Source organism: Saccostrea cucullata, unplaced genomic scaffold (assembly GCF_032062105.1).
Source record: "Saccostrea cucullata isolate Sc308-1 unplaced genomic scaffold, CSIRO_AGI_Scuc_v1 ctg9855, whole genome shotgun sequence".
Taxonomy (NCBI): domain Eukaryota; kingdom Metazoa; phylum Mollusca; class Bivalvia; order Ostreida; family Ostreidae; genus Saccostrea; species Saccostrea cuccullata.
This window is the reverse complement of record NW_026923880.1, coordinates 57-22660: the sequence shown is the minus strand read 5'-3', so window position 1 is coordinate 22660 and position 22604 is coordinate 57. Positions and strand designations below refer to the sequence as shown.

General features: G+C 32.5%; 2 protein-coding genes and 1 long non-coding RNA gene across 3 annotated transcripts; 2 read left to right on the top strand and 1 right to left on the bottom strand.

Moving 5' to 3' along the window:
• Nucleotides 1-7426: 7426 nt before the first annotated feature.
• LOC134265176 (uncharacterized) lies at nucleotides 7427-9568 on the top strand. The gene is made up of 3 exons (XR_009991693.1): nucleotides 7427-7543; nucleotides 8574-8598; nucleotides 8716-9568. It is a non-coding gene; the product is annotated as an uncharacterized LOC134265176 (long non-coding RNA).
• Nucleotides 9569-14989: 5421 nt separating this feature from the next.
• Nucleotides 14990-17263, bottom strand: LOC134265175 (ryncolin-1-like). Its single transcript, XM_062747429.1, has 6 exons — nucleotides 17160-17263; nucleotides 16649-16804; nucleotides 16347-16492; nucleotides 15936-16032; nucleotides 15568-15732; nucleotides 14990-15411 (listed from the first exon to the last, which is right to left on the bottom strand). The coding sequence occupies exons 1-6, from the start codon at nucleotides 17242-17244 to the stop codon at nucleotides 15290-15292; spliced, it is 771 nt and encodes a 256-aa protein (XP_062603413.1). The 5' UTR covers nucleotides 17245-17263; the 3' UTR covers nucleotides 14990-15289.
• An 871-nt stretch (nucleotides 17264-18134) lies between these two features.
• LOC134265174 (uncharacterized) lies at nucleotides 18135-22349 on the top strand. Its single transcript, XM_062747428.1, has 6 exons — nucleotides 18135-18301; nucleotides 19476-19805; nucleotides 20527-20817; nucleotides 21104-21273; nucleotides 22030-22054; nucleotides 22171-22349. The coding sequence occupies exons 1-6, from the start codon at nucleotides 18244-18246 to the stop codon at nucleotides 22233-22235; spliced, it is 939 nt and encodes a 312-aa protein (XP_062603412.1). The 5' UTR covers nucleotides 18135-18243; the 3' UTR covers nucleotides 22236-22349.
• The last annotated feature ends 255 nt before the right edge of the window (nucleotides 22350-22604 follow it).

The following is a 22604-nucleotide window of genomic DNA, read 5'->3' as shown; positions in this document are numbered from 1 at the left end:
ATCTCCTATATGCACGAAAAATATAGTTTTCAAGACACAACGAAATGTTTTATAGTAACTAAATCCATGAAAGGGTTTCGTAGATCAGGGGGTATGAACAAAGACCCAAGGATTCCTATTTTTACGAGCTGTTTCACTAAATTTTCCATTCCTTGCTTAATGTTTTAATTTTGGACACGAGTCTGCCCTCTATTCCACTCTAAAATGTATGGCGTGCCGAGAGTAAGTAAGTCACTTGATCATAATTTCACAGACCTCACAAATAAGCATGATATTTGCCAAATTACTATTCAAAGGTCTAAAACGAACAAAACTGCTCATTATTTCATTGCAGAATCACCTGTCATATGGAATCTATTCTCAGGCAAATTACATTATCATAAAAACTTTCCTGCTTCTTAGGGAGGGTTTGCAAGGAAATGATAAACTCATAACACATTTTAACTCTAAGTCTATATTCAAATACTAGTTTGAATCTGTATTTAAACTAGAGGCACTGTGAGCAATGAGCTCACTAAATGATACCCTCCGCCTCCCTTTCAATATAATGGCAAATGTCCATGTTTTGCTGTGGGTAACCAGAAATATGTGTCGGATCAAAAAGTAAAGTAGGAGGTGCACAATGGCAATATGTAACTAGAAAGTCTGCTATTGCAAGCAATTGCGTATGTCGCCCCGAACTGGACAAGACTTTCATTTTTTCATCACTAAAACAATACCCATTAGCTAAGCTTGGAAAACCATCAACTCGTATCAGTCCTTTCAGTACTTTCAGTACTTTGATTTAAAAATCAAAGTAAAAGATTTTTCACTTTCCCCCTGTTTCCATCGAAACTATTGACACTTTGCAATTTCTAAATTCAACACGCACAATTACAGATACCAATCATTTAATCAGTAAAGTTTCATGACGAATGTCCAAGGGACCAGAGAGAACACTCGTGGACAAAATTCGTCGCTTTTTGCAGGTTTCCATGGCAACGGTAGTCATTTTGTTACTGAATGACCACACAACACAACTACAAGCAGTGATCTTCCTTTGAGGAAAGTTTGAAGAGGATTGTCCCAGCCATCTCCGAGAAACAGCAAGTATAACAAAAACATGCGTACAATCGCAATATGTCGCCCGACTACGTTCGGGGCACAAGAGTTCGCGTACCTATCAATTATACCGAAATTTTCATTAAATAAAAAAAATACGTAATACGTATAATAATAACACAAGGAGTGCAACGCATTTTAGGTCACTTGTGAACCCCTCGCTTAATATCAAGGCTGTCGCACAATTAATCTTCAATCGAAAATTATAAAACACAAACCAATCTTTTGGGAAGGGACCATTCTTTATGGCATATGATTTCAAACGCATGTTTTACAGCAGCAGCGGTGACATTTCTCCACAACTTCGCTCAAACATCCGTTGTGCGCGACGCCATTACGTGACGTCACGGGCGCGTCCATTTACCCAAAAAGGAACAAAACTGCCTGAAATGCTAATCTAGATGATTGAGGTCAAATGCGAAAAGAAACAAGAGACAAGTTAGTAGACATTCAAGAAAATTTAAAACGGGGAGGTACAAGTACTTGTACTCGTATCTAAACGTAATATCGTTATCTCTAGTTAATTGTGTTTTTTTTTTCTTTTGGGTAAATGGACCGCCCGTGACGTCACGTCATGGCGTCGCGGACAACGGTTGCACTCCTTGTGTTATTATTACAGGTATTAAGTATCTTACGAAAATTTCGGCAAAATTGATAGGTACGCGAACTCCTGTGTTCGGGGCGACATAATTAATATTCTGTGAAAGTTTCATCAAATTTGATACACCTTAGGTCCAATGATTTAACTACACTAGATTTTAAGGGTATCAAACACATTCAAAAAATACGATGATTGTCAAAAAATTCCTCAAACAAGCATGGTTTTGTAGGAACCCGATAACATTATTGAAATTCTGTAACGCATTAAACTATTAATAATATACATTTTTGGATAAATATTGAACAATTACACATTTGAACTTCATTTAAACACATTTCAGTATCTGGTGTAAGAAGGCGGCGCAGTACACAAAATTGCAATTAAAATTTTTTAAAGTTTTAATAGCATTTGAAAGAATCCTTTGTAAGACTGTATGGCAAATAGATGGCAACCGGAGGTACTGTATAAGTATTTTTTTCCGCGTGGTATTAATTTACGCTATGTACGCGCTCATCATTTTTCCGCGGAAATTTGTCCAAGCGTACTTAATATAATTGTAAGGCAAATATAGTGACAATCTAGAAAATCCGTGCAATTTTCTACCCGCGGATTAAACAGAAATTGAGATTCCGCGGAATTATGACCCCGCGGAAAAAAGTACGTCTACAGTATGATAGACTGGGTACGGATGCAAACGCTAAGTGACTTATAGGTCATATGACATACTTTCTTTGATAGTATATGCTTTATACAACCATTTCGATTCAAAAATTGTTCAAGTATCTTTCATCAACGGGTAGGCAATATATCCGAAAAAATCTTCTTTAATACATCTTGCCAGATGACAATTAAATTTTACCAAGTTTTTTTAATGCGTGTTTTAAGACATTCTATTACGTTACGTAATGGATAATCGAGTTTTGCTCTATTATAAAAGATTTCACCAAATCAAACTTCCTTTATTTGAAAAAATTAAACAAATCAGTTTATACACGTTCCGAGACAATTTTAAGTGTTTTTAGACAATGACTGATTTCAAAGTGTACTGGATCCTGTGCATATTTGCTGTTGTAAATTCAGACAGTAAGTTTTATTTCATTTTAGGATGGATAACAGCTAAATAAATGTTTAAACTTGTCGGTTAATTGTAGGTAAGATTCTATTATCATTTACATAACTAATTTTATTTATAGCTAAAATTTATTTTTGCAAAAAACAACCTTTCCAACATTCAATTTTACACAGAACGTATTTTATCATTACCTTTTTAGAGAGGTTATGGATTTATTATATGAAATACAATTCAAGAGACCCATGGGCCTCATATTCATTTCTGAGCATTTCTTGATTGGTTTCATGTTAAAAATATCAATTTATCCGATTTATAGAGGTATCATATACCAAGGTGCTAAGGAAAGTAGGGGCAACATTTACCTGCAATTATTACTGCTCTGTATATTCGTTTGATTTAAATGTTAGAACGTTGACGTATGATAAATGATATAAAAGAAATTAGAAGGAAAACGCTTATACTAAGTCGAAATGAAGTTCATTCCCCTGCTGCATCTAACCGAAATTGAGTAAATTAAGTGACAACCTGTTCGTCTTCAAATGTTAAACCTAGCCCGTTCGAAAGAAACAGATCTTTGGCATGAGGCCTTAAAAGCTGAAACGTCTTGTCAAGGCAAGTACAGACAAGCCAAGGAACCTTTATTAATTAATTGCCTTGGGTCCTGCGGAAACGATTAAATTTGAAGTTCTGGTGATGTATTATATGAGTAAAAAAAATTGGCAAGAGACGTTTTAAAAGTATTTAAAAAAAAAAAAAACAGTGTTAATTTCATCGACTGATTTTAAGAGATAACAACGATTCAAAAGTAGTTTACAATGAGCTTTCTAACTTTCAGTATTGTTTTATTTTAAAGTTTAATTCTAAAGCAATTGTTTTGTAAAACACGTTTTCATTGGTTAATGCACTGATGTTAGAAGCTGTAAAAGAGCATTAACGAGGCAGAAAGCTTTTCATTGTGACGTCATAATAGAGCCCCGTGACGTATTTCATGTAACAAAACTCCAAAAAATAAGACGTAAACAACAAACAAAATCCATAGATTGCATTAGAATGGGTATAACTATCTTCTAAATTAGTATTTGGTGGTCGCAAATACCAATTTAGACGATAGTTATTCCCTAATGCTTAGTATCTAGAGAAATTCTACCAGTATTTTACCAACTTCTTAAGGATACTCAGCAAAAAGAGCATCAGTAAGATTTTAATGCATGACTCAAATTGTTTCATTAGTTAACATTTTTTTTTTCTTAGGCATATATGAAACAGATAAACTCATCTATAACTGCCCCCTTATTCTCTATTGGATAAAGAATTCGTGTTTCTTTGAATAAAATACAGATTGTACGATCCATAATTCAGGTGTTAACAGCACGGCTAAAGTGTTTCTTTTAAACGGCAAACACGACGAATTATGAATAAAACGTAAGATTTCTTTAAAGGCACACAGACACAGATTGGAAGTTAATATTTTCTCAAAATTTTTATTTTTCATTTTCATTGTATGCAAAAGTGCAAGGATGTGTCAATCAAAACCGTCCAGAAATTCAAAGTTTCAAGAACTTCGATATGAAACCAGAGGTACTGTGAGTAATGAGCTCACTAATGATACCCCCGCCTCCCATATGAATATAATGGGAGTGTCAATGTTTTGTTTTGCAAAACCCAAAATATGTGTTAGATCAAATGTAAAATAGGAGATGCACAACGGCAATATGTAATAAAGATTCTTTGAAACTTTCATCAAATTTCATTCAGTGGTATGAGAGGAGTTGCGGATAAGAGATGGGTACCCCAAAGCGTAACAGACAGACGGACGGACCTACGGACATAACGATTACTATTATATCCTCACGCTTTTCAAGCGGGGGTAAAATAAGATTTTTATTATGATTTCGTGCCAAATGCTATTGCAATATATAAGTCGTGATATTATACAGAAAATTTGAGAAAATGTTAACTTCAAATCTGTGTCTAAGCACCATTAAGTTAAAAAACAAGAGAAATGTTGCAGACTACTATTTCTTGTTATTCTGAGGGTTTGGGTGCATTTTCTTAATGTTTGAATGACAGGAATATTTATATTGCAGCTATCCCAACATCAATCCCAATTATAGACCATTACTCTGGAATGTCTTAAGGTTCTTCCTCTATGTATATTTATGAAGGCGCTTTAATGAAATTAGGATGTTCTTTGCCTTCACTGGGGAATCCGCCGATTACGTGGACATGGTATTGTGGGGGAGAAATCATGACAAACGTTACATTTTCAAGCAACTACTTGAAAACATACTTGAATTTCACTGCAACATGGAAGCACGACAGAAAAGTTTGCTATTGCAGAGCAAGTTCTACTACTTTATTCTACGACGAAGCCTCTCGGTATCGCTACGAGATACGTGTTTATCGTAAGGATGCTATTTTTCAATACAATTAAAAATTAATCGCCAGTAGTTGAAAAATATTTCTTATTATCGCAACTTATTTCAAATTGTAAATTTTTCTTTTCTTTATTGTTTTTGAAAATTGTATTTAATTGCTGTTATTTGATAAATTCAGTGTAAAACACGTTCAATAAAAACATAGTATTTCACTGATATTTAGTGAATAAATGTTGACTTTTGCAAGATTGACCCTGGACACGACCATTTATTTATCCATTGTCTCCTACAACTGTAGAGAGCGGTGAGAACATTAGCATAAAGTGTAATCTCACAACACTGGGATTTCCACAAATAATTATTATTTGGATCTGTGACAGCATGGTTCCACAGTATGGAACGAGTATAGGAACAGAGACGTACGTGGAAATCAAAGTTACTGCACGTTACAATGGAAAGTTATGCAGATGTAGAGGACTATCTTCCCCATCTTCTTACTATGCATACATGTACACATATGACGAGGTATCAGACCCTGTGGAGATCACCGTTTTACGTAAGATTTGTTGGTTTGTCAAATACTTTACATCTAGTTCTTGTAAAAAAAGCATAAGTAAGCACAAGACTAGTATTTACGTATCTATCTATTTACGTATCTATCTATACTTTTTGTATTAAGATATTTTTCTTAGCTCATTGACAACTGAGCAAATGTTTTTAGTTCAAATAAATTTTGAGCGTAATTTGGTCAGGTCCTTTATTTATAAAATTCTGCATCATTTTTAAGTTCTAACATTCAATCTGAATTCCACAGTGCAAATTTAACTATATTCAATGAAAAAAAACAGCGATTAAATTCCATTCAAGTAGAATTAAGATAGGGACTATATTTTGTGGCGGAAGGTTTTTTAGGCGAAAATGATCAGTTTTTCCATTTTGAACTATAACAGTAATGTTAATTTTGGATTCCTATTTTTCCTTCCTGGTTGCACAAAAAGCTGTTTTTTTTTTTTTGCAGTTAAATGTGTTATGCTGGTTCTGAAATATCTATTAAATTATTTCTTAAGAATGGTATCAATAAAGTGGGACAAATATAGTAAATATATTCTGAAAATCTGGGAAAAAATTGAGCCAATTTTAACGTAAAATTGACACTTTTTTTTAGTAATATCTGAAAATTTAGATCATATACCCCCGCTTTTGATGTTCTTTTCTAAATATTCAAGATAAATTTGGTCTATTTGCTTAAAATCAGAAAAAGTTTAAGACTTTAAAATAATTTTCTTGCTTATTAAATTTTCAATGCCAGAAAAATCACTTTTTATTAGAGCAGAAAGGTCAAATAATTGATTATGCGAAGCAATTTAAAACTTTTTCTTAGTCACAATTTTTAAGTGTCTTTTTTTTAAACAAACTTAAAGTTCATTTTGTTTCATGCTTTAATTGGATAAAAATATTGGAGGGAAAACGTCAAAAATATAATTTTTAATTGACACAAATTTCAGTGCAAAAAGGTCATAGTAAATGTACTGTAGCGCCAAAAGAACCGTATTGACCCCCATTTTTTGATTTGAATTTTAATTAAGCTATGTATATAGAAACTAAAAATATACTTGGCAAAAAAAGTTTAAGACTTTAAATATCAGGATCGAACGTCGTTAAAGAATCATATTTTTCAAAAAATACAGATAGTAGAACTATTTCCAGGTTAGTTTGGACTTTCAGTAAGGCGTGGCATTCTCGACGTTATTTTATTTGCTTCTGAAAATTATACAGCTTTCTTTCACTGTTGAAATATACATGGGATAGAAATTCGGGCAAATGCCATTTAGTGTATCGAATGAACAATAATGTTGTCTCGTCCGGCAAAGATCGAGGTAGGAGCTTAAGTCGTCTCATCGTTGTCAACAACAATTTAAAGTTCCTGATGTTATTTATTTCTTAACCAATGAAAATCTATTCGCCATTTGACAGACGCTTATAACGTAGCACCGCGAATGCCACGTCTTACTAAAGTCCAAACTAAGCTGGAAATGGTTCTATTTGTAGGCAAGCAAAATGAAAATTTTTAAGATTTCTTTTAGAATTTCTGGTTGAATAATTATTGTAAAAATGTAGACACACAAACACAAAAGTAATTTTACAAGATAAGCACATTAGGCATTTTATGAAGAAATTAAATGATTCGTGTGTTGTCCATTTCCGAAGCATAATTTTGAAAAGACCCAAATTTTATACTACTAAGTATGAAATTTTAAATTTGTTTAGCTAAAAGGGGGGAAGAACCTGACTGCATATCAGCTACAGCTTTTGGAAGAATTACCGGGATACTAGTGACTATTATATAAGCATTAGTCACCGTCCTAGTATTACAGTATATCAGAGTTGGAGGTCTCTGTTCTTGTGAAAATTTCGGTGTTTATATATATATATATATATTATATAAATATAGCCCTTTGATGAGGTCAATCCATAGATATATCGACTTCACAGAAAAGCATATCGACCGAGCACGAAGTGCGAGGTCGATATGCTTTTCTGTGAAGTCGATATATCTATGGATTGACCGAATTAAAGGGCTACATTTGTTATATTATTTTTTACATAGATTGACAAAACAAATTATGAAAATAATGGGAAAAGTTTTCTCCCTTTAACAATTAGAGACTAGAGATAAAAAAAAAATTACACCGTTTAATGTAAATGCGTTTCCTTTATATTGATGGAGTGATTTAGACGATTTACTTATTCAGAATACTTCATTTATTTGATTAAGTTTTGTATCAATATTTGACACACATATCGAATATGTTTTAATTAATATGAAGTTATCCTAATCCAATGCCTTCTTTTGTCTCATCAAATACAGAACATTGAAAAAAAGTTAGTAAAAGTTGAAATAATTTTTTTTTTCTAGAACATGTAGAAACATTAAATCATACACTGTATTAGCTTTGATTGAATACAGTACTTTTTTGTTTCACGGAAATTACCTCCATTTTAAGACACCTCAAGTCGATATGCATTTCAGATTCTATAAATAGTAACTCAAGTCTTTATGCTGTTATATACTAAATCATGTGATCAAGTTTGAGCCAATCAGAGAGCTAGTAATAAATGATAAAAATAATATATATATATATATATATATATATATATATATATATATATATATATATATATATATATATATATATATATATATATATATATATATATATAAACTTCATGTTTCTCTAAATTTTATCTAAAGAAATAGTTTGATTCGTATCTTTTTTAAATAAATAACTTTATAACTTTATTTATCTTTTATAAAAATTATTTTACAATGTACAAATAGAAATGTAATGTAATGAACAAACCATATTTTCTTCAAAACATTTTAATGAGGCATTGAAATTTATTCAACAATGAATTTCAGGAAAGACAATAGACGGGAAAACAAGGTATGTCTAATTTAATCTGCTTGTATTTTTGTATTTAAAATTCTCAGAAATACTATTCTAATACTGTGATTATTATTTTATATAATTGAATTTTCAAAACATTTGTTTTTAATTAAGTGAAAACAGCAGTCAACGAAATCCTACATATGTCAACGATATCGATCAAACCTACGAAGTGCTGAAAGCTAACAGAGAGAGGTAATATTCTACCCAACTTTGGCTTATGGAATTACACAAATAAAAAGATACATGTAGATAATAAAAAAGATAAGATAATAAGAACATTAAGAAGGATATATTTATTAAGCATTCTAGATACAGATTCATTTATGATATCTTAATTTCTAATTGACTCTTATATATGAAGTAAAGACACACGTATGAGATACTTATTATGAAGTCGAGATCCACAAGGAGTGGTTTTCTTGAAAATATTTCTTTAATATTACAGTTTTTCTTTTCAATGTATAAAGCAATTCGTTACAATTAATTCAAACAGCAATTAATTTTGTGTTTCTTTTTTTCAGACTATAGAAAAATCTCATGTAAGAATTCTGTTCTTACTGATGTTGATTTGCATTGGTTTTGTGGTTATGCAATGAATGTTATTTTTTTCTTCAGGCGCTTGGATTTCAGATTTTGGTACCTTAGCTGTAATATATTTTGATTGCATTTCTTTTTTATAAAGTTATATGGCCCATAATTTGCATATTTTTGCGCTGTGGATAATTTTGTAGTTCATGTTTCGTGTACAGATTACTAACATGAAAAACATCAATCATCTTTACTATTTGTTTAGTTCCTTCACAAGAGTATGTTGATAAAGCAGATTTCGTTCAAAATGTTGATGGTGATATTTGTACTTAAAAAGTTGCTTTTAATTCATATACTAGTATACACTGTAAAATAAATCTTTAATACTTAGTACATAACAAATATTATGTATGAAGTAAGTAAACTATGCTATGAAATTCACAAAACTATTTCAAGGAGTTTTCATTTGCACTAGTACTTTATATGAAGTAAAGAAAGATATGCCATTTTATATTGAAATTGATGCCTGAGAGGTTGGGCTTAAAGCATCAAAATAATAACCTTCTTTACTTCGGGCCGCTAGTGTGGCGCTCCGAACCAAAACATATGTACAAAGGCTATTTGAAGTTATATATTTAACTGTTATAATTTATTTTCCTCAAACATTAGGTAAGACTTTTTGATTGTAGGTGGAAATATTATTTGTATATTTAAATGTATTTCCAAAATTTACATATTGGGGATGGATTATTAGAAATACAAAGGCTCTGACTATCGAAAAAAGTGATCAATAATTGATAATTGATCAAAAATGTGATCAATAATCACAGTGAGTGTTATTTTCTTTATCAAACCGATAGGAAATCTACGACATTCACATCGGCGAGAATTTTTCACAGGCCGGTAGAGTGCACAGTAGGAACTAGGAGCATTGGGAAACAAAGTTTTATTATTTTTGCCCACTTTTGTTTAAAACAATCATCCTCTTTAGTTATTGTAGAATGGTATATTGATTTGTTTTTTCCCCTCAAAATATACATTTGCTTTATTTAACTTTCCAAAGACACAACAGACCATATGTCTATCAAGCACACTAATTTTCAAAGGCGCTAAATTCATCAGAAAGATTAACGAAATTAACAATTAAATAAAATATAAATATAAAAGAATGTAGATAAAAGCAATCATTTTTGGATGCTGTCGGTCCGGTTACAGCAACTGTCTCTGCAGACAAATTATCAGTATTTAATAGTCGCCCGCGTGGGCAGTGGTTAGAGCGTCTGCTCTAGAGTCGCGAAGTAAGGAGTCAATCCTTACGTCGCGGGTTCGAATCCCACTACGGGACGTGGAGACCGGTCCTTCGGATGAGACCGTATAAACCGAGGTCCCGTGTCACAGTAGGTGCCGGCACGAAAAAGATCCCTCTCTGCTCAATGGCCCTGAGTGCCGAGTAAAGGACAAAATTTGCAGCTCTCCACCGGCAAATGGTGGCGTTTCCATATGAGTGAAAAATTCTCGAGAGGGACGTTAAACAATATACAATCAATCAATCAATCAATCAGTATTTAATATTGCTATCTGAAGGATATGGAGATTACGAACAGTATTCAATCTCAAAGTCCATAAAACAATACAAAATAAGAGCAGAGCAAACAAGGACCCCGAAACATCAGAGGTGGGATCAAGTGCCATGTAGGAGTGAGCATCCCCTGCTGACCGGTCACACCCGCCGTATGCTCCTTGTCATGATCAGGAAATAACGGAGGAAATCCGTCGTCAATTCAGTGTTTAAATAATGGACTAACAATTGGTATGAAAAACGTCAGTCAGCATTTGACTCAGTGATAAATTGTATTTGTTGACAAGGTCATTGTATCGACCATAGAACTTACGAAATGATGACTTTAAACGAGACTGCTGATATTCTTGTTTCATCAACTTGCTGGTCAATAATTCACCTCGTTTTAGAAATTGTTCATACGTAGAGCATGCTCTTGCGTATCGAAACAACTGAGATATGTATACTCCGTATGCAGGTGATGAAGGTATACTGCTGCATAATTAAGGGAAGTTGACAATAGAAAAGTTAAAGTCATCGCGTTTATCATATAGCTCGGTTGTTAGATTACCATTAGTGTCTTTTTCAAGTAAAATATCCAAGTATGAAATAGAAGTGTCGGACTCTGTGGTATCTTTTATCTCAAGCTCACCAGGATATCATCATTAATTGACAATACGTCGTCGATATATCTAAATGTCGAGTTGAAGGCCACAGCAAGTATTTTCTTCTTTTCACGCATAAGATTTTGCATAAATTCTGCTACATATGAATATGAAAATAAGTCTGCTAATAACGGAGCGCAATTTGTACCCATGGGAATGCCAATAGATTGTTGGCATACCTGGTCTCCAAATATCACGTAGATATTGTCATTCAGAAACTCAAGCATCTTCTTGATGTCAACTTCAGAGTACTTATGTGTGCAATCAGAATCTGTTTTAACAAAATAATTTTGCAAATGACCAATGACGAGGTAAGTAAATTTACGAGTCCAATTTTTATTGAAGAAGCAGCTGTCAATGATATCAAAATGCCTGGATTTTAATTTATCGTGGGGAATTGTTGTGTATAAAGTTGAAAAGTTGTAAGTTTTTAAGCTGTTGATTTTTGTAAAGTCTTGTGATTTCAAATTGTCCAAAAGTTCTTTAGAATTTTTTAGTATCAGTTCCACATCTGATTCACACCATTTCTTGAATATATAGTTGCACAGTACTCTTGAAGTTTTTCCTTCACTATTGTCAATATTTTTGTGAGGAGTAACGAAAGAGACTTGGTTGAACATTTACTGGAACCTGCAATGTATCTTTGATTGTAAGGATTCTTATGAAGTTTCGGAATCCAATATATATAAGGTAGTTCAAATTTATTTTGACTCTGTGGGATATTAAAAGTATTCAAAACTGACAGGTGATTTTGAAGAATTTCTTCCTTAGAAAGGGAAGTATGAGTATAAGTAGAATTACCACTAGTAGAATTATATCCAAGTTCTTCTAGAATGCAATTTATGTAATGAGTCTTACAAACGAAGACAATGTTGTTACAATCAAACCCGCCAAAAAATTTGAAGTTTTAATAACTTTTAAATGAAATAAGATTTTTAATTAATTTTTGTGTGAAACGCTATTAAAATATATAAGTCGTAATATTATAGAGAAAATATTTACTTCAAATCTGTGTCCAAGTACCGTTAACCACTGTTAAAAAAACTACTGAAGTTCTTGACCCTTAGGTCAGGGGTTCTAGTGTCAGCAAGAAGCTCATGCAGCAGATCATATTTAAAAAAAAATGCATTATTCTTTGAAAATATTCTCCTCTACTCCTAAGTATTTAAGATAAAAACTAAGCACATTATAATGTGCAAGAGTGTCTCTTTTAAAAGTGAAATCAGGGATTCTGGAGTTAGGGTGGACCCTTTTCAACAAATAGTAAAAACAGTTATTTTTTAATCATGAATTTTATTGAATAACTGATTGATTTATAATTTCTTTTTAGGTATTTGTGAGGTGAATTTAGTTGAAAATGGTCAAATACAGTCATAAAAAATGTACATGTATAGAAAGGGTCAAATATTAATTCTATAAAAACGTTTTAATCTTAAATATGTCGTGTTCATATTTTAGAGCATAAACCCATTTATAAATGTGATATCAAATATAAATTTCTGTAAAAAAAATATTGAGATACTGTGAGCACTGAGTTCATTAAATAATACTCCTCGCCTCCCTTTGATTATAATGGCAAAATCCATGTTTTGCTCTGGTAGACCCGACATAAGTGACAGATCAAAAGGTTAAGTAGGAGGTCACAATGGCATTATGTAGTAAAAAATCTGTGAAAGTATCATTAAAATTCAATGAGTTGTATGGGAGGAGCTGCGGAAAAGAGATTGGTACCCTTCCATATTATATAAAGAATGGTAATGTCCATGTTTTGGAGGAAACCCAAAATTTGTTTCCGATCTAAAAGTAAATACGGAGGTGCACAATGGCATTATGTAGCAAAGAAACTGTGAAGGTCTTGTTATATTTCCTACAATGTTGAGAGAGGAGTAGCGGATAAAAGATGGGCACCCCAATGCGTTACAGACGAACGGACGGACGCACAGCTAGACGGACGGACATCCCGATCACTATATATTCTCCCACTTTTCAAGCGGGGGTATAATAAATGGACACTAAATTTGGTCTTTATATTTATATTTTAATAAATCTATATTTACTAGATCTTTTTGAAAATATATTTGAGAAGGTTAATTCAAACGGCACATTATTGTGATAGTGTTCTTTAGATTCCCCCGTTGGGACATGAGGCAGTGTTCAGCATCTTTCTTTATGATAAGACTTAACGAGGCCGAGTCTAATTATTTCTACACAAGGGATTTTGATAATTTTTCGTTAATTAATTTTTACTGTTATATTTATTGTTTTCAGATTAAAAAATCGAATATTTACCAACCCGATTTCTTAGGGGGCCATCTCAAAAGTGTTCAAATTTTACTATTGGATCCTACAGGGATTATCACATTTTTTCCATATTTTTTTGTATTTCTGCCCTAGAGAAGTAGATGAAAGCTATTGTAAAAAGTCAACAAATTGTGAAATTTCAAAAAAGTTGACCATCTACATGTAGTTTGGTCTAGGTATTAATTACAAATTTTATTTTTTGATGCCTTACACCTCTAAAATTGCCTTATTATCGTATAAATACATATCAGTGCTGATAATTTTTGGGGTAAAAATAGCAATATGCTTTCTTTGGTGTTCTGTTAACAGTTTTTAGTATAATATCCATGGACGTCTGCGAACATACAAGAGAATCATGTGTCATTCCTCAGCGTCGTGCATTGCTTGCAAAATCAGAAAACAGTGACGTTATTAGAGCCATTTCAGTGTTTTTTCTAAATTTTTGACGTAAATCACATTTTCAGACCAGTAGGCGTGACAGATAATGTTCAATTATATTGAAATTACAATATTTGGGAAAGGTGTACTGTCGCGATTATGACTGCATGAAATTAAAAAGCTGCGCAAAAGTCATGCGCACTCAAATTAGATATGTGCACTCAAATTAGACCCGGCCTCGTTAAGAAGCGAGTGAAATCACAAATTTTCGTGGTTGTTTAATTTTCGTTGTTTTAAAAGTGTGAAGAGACCCACGAATTCATGTCCCCAAATGTGAAATATGACATATTTCCATTTCTATTTTCTTTCTCTGTGATAACTCTTTGAAAGTTGTCGGAGTTTATTTCTTGATATTTCTGCCGGAATGTAAATTAGGCAGGTCGATAGGTCAGGAGCTAAGGAGGCCTAATATGCATGCAAATCTCGTGCTCATCTGTCTCTGTGTCTGACGCTAAAGATGCCAAATATGCATGTAAATCTCGTGCGACTGCCAATGCGTTTGACGTCAGTGGGCGAGGACTATTGAAATTGGCATGGAAGTCCTCGTGTAATTTAAGTCTATGTCTACATTTTTAAAGTCTTAATCTACAATTTTATTTCACAATGAAATGGAAATATAAGGAATCACTGTCTAGTTAGTATAGTATGCCAGGGACATCAACGCTAATGGGAAACATGGGATAATTTACGCATGACGGGCTTCGCCCGTTATGCAAATTATCCCATGTTTCCCACTAGCATTGATGCCCTGGCATACTATACAAACTAGACAGTGATTCCTTAATACAACCACTGGACAATTCTACATACACGAAATCACATCCCCACGAACCAAGATTTTTCCCTCAAAACACGAAAATTTGACCCCACGAAAATATGTGATTTTATAGTATTCTGTCACTTGACCACTGAGGGTTGTAATTGGATGGGATTGATAAATATCTTTCTAGTATTAAAAACCATTTTCAGTTTTCAGTTTTTCACTTCAGATTCTAAAATAAATTGCAATAAATAAATGTCTCACTTTGATTTTTAATCTTTATTTCTGTTCTCCGAGGCTTTCAATCAGCTGCTTTGACAATTTATTTCTTTGGACGAATCATCATCCTTGTTGATTTAAGGGCTGTTTTATCTCTCCAAGATCTCCATACTATGGCCTCAAAAGTTTTCAAAGCGGATGTGCGAAATGGTCCGTTTAAATTTGAATAGTAACAATTGTCATACCACCATGCTCCTCGAAACCTTTAGCACAATTTTCTTTTGCATATTTGTCTTTCGTAGAAAAGGTATAGCCGTTGTGATATTTTAAACCGTCCCCTTTAGAAATGAATGAAAATCATCATTATCATCTCAATAATATCTAGATGTTTGTCAAGAAAAAGCTAATTTTAATGACAATTTTGATCAATTAGACGGAATCTTTGGTCGAAACCCATGTTGTAATGCTTTGTTTTTCTTTAACTATAAAGTTACCTGCATTGCCACTGTATCCACCTACTGACAGTTTGAATTTATCCTTCTCACTGGCAATTACAAACTTAGAATATCTAGCAAATGCTTTAGAACCTGAAAAGTCTACAAGGTCTATACGTAGTTCCTCTGCTGCTAGTGACGTCAGTGAGTGAATTGCGTCATTTCCTTAGATTAGTTGCAAAAAATTGTTCATAGAATATATCACATTTACCAGTTCGTGATTTTAAAAAAAGTTTATTTGTCCAGTATGCATCTTTTTATTTATTTTTTCCCTTGAAATCAGGATATTAATTTTTTAGATTGGAGTATAAATATATAGCAGCATTTTTTCTCTACCACCGACTCCCTGTGCTCAGTAGAAAACTTACCTAACCAGTAATCTGTTTTTGCTCCTCCGAATCCTCTCTTGTATTCCGCCCACGATCGATAAAAATCAGTGATGCCGTATTTTCGTCGTTGAATGACCTGAATTTTTAACGGAGTAAATTATATACTTTTAATTCCCTGATATTGATAATAATTCCGAGGATAGTCATGTCAGTTGAATAGATAATTTTGATAGTGTCTGTCTTTCGCGATTGGGAAGTTTTTTTTTCACAATATTATATGACCATTTTTTTGAAAAATTGGTGTAATAAGGTACATGTTTTACTTACTTAGGCAGAGGGTGTTAAACGATCAATCCAACTAACGGCACAATCATTCAAAGTTGTAATGCTTTGTTTATAGAAAAAATACACAACATTTTTTTTAAAAATAGATAACATCAATAAGAATACCGTCCAGCCTCCTCCTTCTGTCGTCTTGTCACAGAATACTCGCTTCTCTGTCCTGCCGTCAGGGTATATAGTATACACTCCATCTTTTCCTTGCACTTCTGGAGTTCTCTTCATAATAGCAGCACAATCACGGAATTGAAAGTGGCCTATAATGTGATACATTTATACACTCTCCTTTCTTTTTTATGTAGGTAATATCTATATCTTTTTGTGATTATCTCTAATCAAACTTGCACTCCTGATTTAAAGAGCAGATTTATTCTTAATCAAGCAGAATAGATATAATCTATGATTTGACTTACTAGTGTTAAAGATCCCTTCGATTTCAACTGAGTCTGCCCTTAATTTGTAACTGGACACAACGTCAACCCCGATTGTAAGCGGAGTTTTCACTTTATATGATGTTTTCTCATGGCGCCATTTCCAAGGAAGTTTTCTCAAAGATTCTTTTACATGACCTTATTTGGAAAATTTAACTTTTGTTTTATCAGAGAACTCAAACAAGAACATCCTGAATATAAAAACTAAATTTTCAAATGCTAAGGAAGTATGAATACGCGCTTGTTAAGTGGTAATAGACAAACTTATCGCAGAATATCATGAAAAACTTCAGATTCTTTAGCAGTATAAAACAACTGTTTCCTCCTTAATATACCATTTCCATCAACAAATACAAACATTTTTTTTAATATAAATATCTTTTGAATTATTGTACCATACAACTTCGATTTACATTTATCTTATCAATTTTAGCATTCAAAAACCTAAATTAATGAAATAATTTCAGTTTATACGTCAGACATTATGATTTACCTTTAATCAAGAAATGAGTCCGAGGAACCCTGGAATCCACGAAGGACAAAATGAACAAGCTCGCGATGAGGTGCAAAGGAGACATGCTAGAGTCTTAAAAAAAAACTGCAACATATAGATCCTATCGGTGCAAGTATATGAAGGGCTTTTAAAACTCGGTTTAATCAATATAACTATTAAATTGAAACCTAATGCATTTGCGTGCAAAATATAGGAAAATATCTAGAGTAAAAAAGTGTCTCAGATGTTGTATATATAGATGTCTTATTTTTTGTTTAGTAGTATTATGTGTCCACTTGTGTGTTTTCTCGTTTACAACAAGTGCCTGATATAGACCCAAAATTTACCAATAATACTCTAGATGAAGTTCTCCGACAATATGTATTAATTGTAAGGTTACCTGAATCAACAGGGGACTTATTGCTTCTTGTTTTTATTTTTGTGTCCTTCAGTATAAAGCTTCAACTTTGAAGATTTTCAGTTTCTGTTCTGAAAGAAGTAAACTTATTTCAGGAAAAAATTAGGATGTTTAAGAGGTCCATGTTTGTTCTTCTCCTGATTTGCACTGTTTGAATGGAATTTTGAACTTGAATACTTTTGATATCTCCATATGTTTCATCTTTAAAAAAGTTGGCTTGATGGGTTAAACTTACCAGAATATTACCTGGTTGATATCATCTAATCTACTCAAGGGTTCTTATAAATTCTGTATTATAGACAGGAACCTTGCCTTTGTCTTTCACAATAAACAAACAGTGTTCCGTAAACTGCGACTGGGGTTTGATAAATTCATTTTACGATAATGTTTTACTCTCTCTGTTCAGTATTTTAATAAGCTAAGAAACAATATCATACAACCATTGCCTGAAGTATCAGGACAGACCATCGTACATTCTGGCCGTAGTTTGCTCGGGTAAGGTAAAGCAACTACCTGCTGTTTACTTTTTAGGTTGACGCCGTCTCTTGATTATTGTATAATGTTTTTACAAATCAAATGAAAGGTTTTTCTTCCTGCATAAACAGCATAGGCTTATTTAAATGAGTTAAAGTAACATTTCAATAATATCAGTATTATTTGCACAAGATGATTTACCTGGCGTTAATATGGATCTTTTGGATCTCCTCTACAGTAATGTCTGACAGTAAGTTAACTGTTAATCAGACTCATTTCAATATATATCATTGATGATAATTTCTTTATGAGGGTGTTGTCTTTTTGTTCAGTATTGTGCATGTCAAGCGGGAGTTCTATAACTTTGTAATTTAACATGCATGTAAAGAATGCACTTAGACAAATCCATGATTTCAATTCATCTAAAACATGAAAGAGCTTCACATTATTCAAAAAATAGCATATGTATATTTTTCTAAATTTGTGAATTGTTTATATCGTTATTGAAGTATTGGTGATCATGGTAATTTTCTATCACTTCTTCAATGATTTTAAAGACATTTTGTCTATTGAATGTGTATCATTAATTAATTTAAATGGTAATTTAATTATGCAATTGATACAGTTTTAAAAATTTTAAAAATTCTGAGGAATTTCAATTTCATTTGTGCAAAATAAGTATCAACATCATATATCAATTCCTTTTCTTGTGGCAGATTTAAAATTAGCTTGTTGATTCAGCTTCCATAATAAATGCATGTACTATAGTAATAGCTAATTAATTTAAAAGTGTTGTCCATTAATTGTTTCTTCCTATGTATTATATACATTTTCGGTTGGAAATATACATATTTTTGATGACTTATTATACCGAGTATTTTCCGCCGAAATATGGCTGAAATATTGCCGACTTGGCGTTAAACAATATGAAATCAATCAATCATATACCGAGTATTTTCAAGAAGAGGCTAACTTTAAGTTTTAGCGCGGACATCCCTGCATGGCAGTTTCTTTGTCCTTGCACACGTCGAAATAACCACTACGCGCAAGATAAAGTCACATTACATTAAAAATATTTTGTACAGAAATCAGTATAAGAGAAAGATGACGCTTTTAAGACAGCAATTCAATTAACTTCGATGCTTGAATCTGGTTTACTTCCTTGCTATCAGAACATATACAGACATGTATATCAGAACATCTTCATTTACAAACATGAACCCTTTCATTCCTTGCTATTACCAAAGGGAGAAAAGGATATCTTTTCTCTTAAAACTCTCATAATTTTTCAAGTGCACTATGTGCATTTGCACTTAAAATAAAAGCCGTTTTTAAAAAATCAATGAACGATAAACTGCAGACAAAGTCTTCCCTTTTACCTTAACCATACAATTAAAGCAGTATAAGTATTTGTTAAATTGCAGCTATCCCATCATCACCTCCGAGTCTAAGTCCATATTTGGGCATGAAAATAAATTCCTACACTGACAATTTTGTCAGACATGTCTACGAGGGCGCTTTAATGAAATTCCAGTGTAACGTATACCCCTTGGGAGAACCTCCAATCACGTGGACATGGTATTGTGGGGAAGAACAGATGACCAGTGTAACATTTTCAGGCAGATATACTTACATGAATTTTACGGCGACCAGGAATCATGACGGGAAATCTTGCTATTGCAGAGCGAAATCACACTCAACTGTGTTATTTTACGACTACCCATCTAGTTCTCGTTATATGATGCGTGTTTATTGTAAGTATGCGTTTGCGTCATATTATTGTTAATCACTTAATTTTACCTACACAAATACAATCACACCCCAATGTCAACTACAAACAAAAAATAATATAAATTTATATAAATACGTCCTTTATTTAAATTAATAAATAATTATAATTCTTGCTTTATCTTTACAAACACCTGAGTATTAATTATTTGAAGTTGATTTTGCCACAGCGTGGTTGTTTTGTCCCCAAACTTGAAGTAACTCGTGAAATACGATGACATTGGCTTTTCCTATAAGTATGCTTCAGAATGTTAGAACAATAAAGTTAAAGTTACAAAAAATCCATTTGAAATTAGCCCGAATATATGTATTTTATTTTTTACACATATAACTTGAAATGCACTGAATAAAAATCTTCCTGTTTTACGTATAAATCAAGGAAGAACCTTAAAATTATATTTTTACTTTTTAAACATGTTGCTTGCATTAAGAAAGACCATACTGGCAATATTTTTTTAAATTTCATTTTATTTAATTTTATTATTATTATTTTTTTGCCAATACTCATTATTAAACTTATGTTTATGTGCACAGAAAGATTTATTGAGTAAAACTTTACGTGGTCATCGGGCAATGTTTAGAAATTAGGTTGTATATTTCAAATGAAAATAATAAATTACTTTCATCACTGAATATGGAGCATGGAATTTTTAAATAGAATTTGGTAATTATGTTGACTTTTGTAAGATTCACCTCGGACACGACCAAGGATCTATCCTTTATCTACTACAACTGTGCAGAGCGGTGAGAACATTAACATCAAGTGTAATCTCACAACAATGGGATATCCACCAATATCATGGAGATGGATTTGTGACGATCTGCCTCCCCAAAATGGAGTGGACTTAGGAAAAGAGACTTACTTAGAAATCAAAGTAACTGCACGACACAATGGAATGCTTTGCAGATGTAGAGGCATATCCTCCTCTATCTATGTATACGACAAATTTTCGGATCCAATGACAATCACCGTTTATTGTAAGAATTATAGAAATGATATAATTTATAATTTTGTGCGTCTTTTCAAGTGATTAAAGTTTACAATATGGTTATGATGTATTTTCAAATGATTTTTGAATCAGTATCTTTTATTTGGACAAATATTTAATATATATATCATGCAAAAATGAAATGCATTGCTTTCACAAAAATGTACATGTATTTATATATTATACATATATAGTATCAATCAAAATAAGAATAAAATGTTACTTTTCCAAGTCAAATTAAATATTAAAATTTTTTTTTGCATCAAATTCCTAAGCTAAACCCCAGAAAGAATCCCAAGAAATAACAGCTGCAGCAGGATTTGTTGAAGACCCTCAATGTATACCAGCTACAGCTTTTGGAACAACTACCGGGTTACTTTCGACCATTATCATTGCTTTAAGCTCTGTATTCCTCATACAGTGTATTAGAAGAAGAAAAGGAAACGTTTGCTCTTGTGGAAATTCTGGTGAGCCATTCAATACAGGCTAAAAGGAAAAGGAGATTGAAAAAACGTCTACACTTCTTTAAAGATCACAAATAATATTAAGATAACGAGATTCACTTTGTGCGATAACCAGTGAATCATAAAAGCTACATTTTATTTTATGCCCCCGGATCGAGAGATCCCTGTGGTATATTGTTTTTTCTTGTCTGTCTGTTTATATCTTTATCTGTTTGTCAATTTGTCTCTCTGTCTGTCTGTTGTCAACTTTAATCTAGCCATTAACTACTAATTGGATGGGACTATGGCTTTCATTTTCACAGGTGTATTCCTTGTGACAATTGGGTACAACCACATTTGACCTCTCGGCCTTGGAGTTTGACCTACTTTTACAAAAAAAATACAATACTCTATCCTTGGCCATAACTTTTGAACAGTTGAAGCTACATGTAGGGCTTTTATACTTCACATGTGTATTCATTGTGACAAGACTTTTCAGCTGGTGTAAATATTTTTGACATTTTGACTTTGACCTAAGAGTTTGACCCATTGTTTAAAAATTTTTGACATTCTGACCTTTGGAAATTTGACATGCATTTGAGAGAAGTCAACCCTTACCATCAGCTGTCATGAGGGCATCAGTGTTTCACGAACACATCGTGTTATACACATGTACTTCAACAAATATTGTTATACACATGTACTTCAACTATATTTGTACATTGTAATTAAGTTTATATGCCATTTTTATATTTCAGAAAAAAACGAAGAGGAAAAAGCAAGGTATAAACTTTTAAAAAATATTTGCCATTATTTCAGCAGTATATTTAGATGAAATTTATCATTTTGAAAAATATCGCTTTGAATTCTTTTTTTATAATCTTCGTTATTCATAACAGTAACAATAAAAGTCTCCAGAACCCTATTTATACTAATGAAGAATCCTACGAAATACTTCAAGTAAACAAAGGTGGGTAAATCGTTCAAGAATGTGTAGAATTAATCTACTGGGTATTTTATACTAACAAATTGAATTTAAACATGGTATAAATAAAAGTTTTTAGCTATATTAGGATACGGGTTTTTCTTCGAAATATACTTTAAGCTCTACTTGGGCACTGAATTCTTAGGAAAAATCTCTTTATTACAATACTCTCAGTACTTTGACGATTTTCTATTTCAGACAGTTTACATATATAAATCAATGGTTCAACAAATTGCTAAGCGGAACTTAAAGATGATTGGAATTGGATTTATGGTATCGAACACCAAGTCTTTTTGTTATACCAATACATCCTAAAAGACAATGATTTTATCCTGTTTGTATATTCTG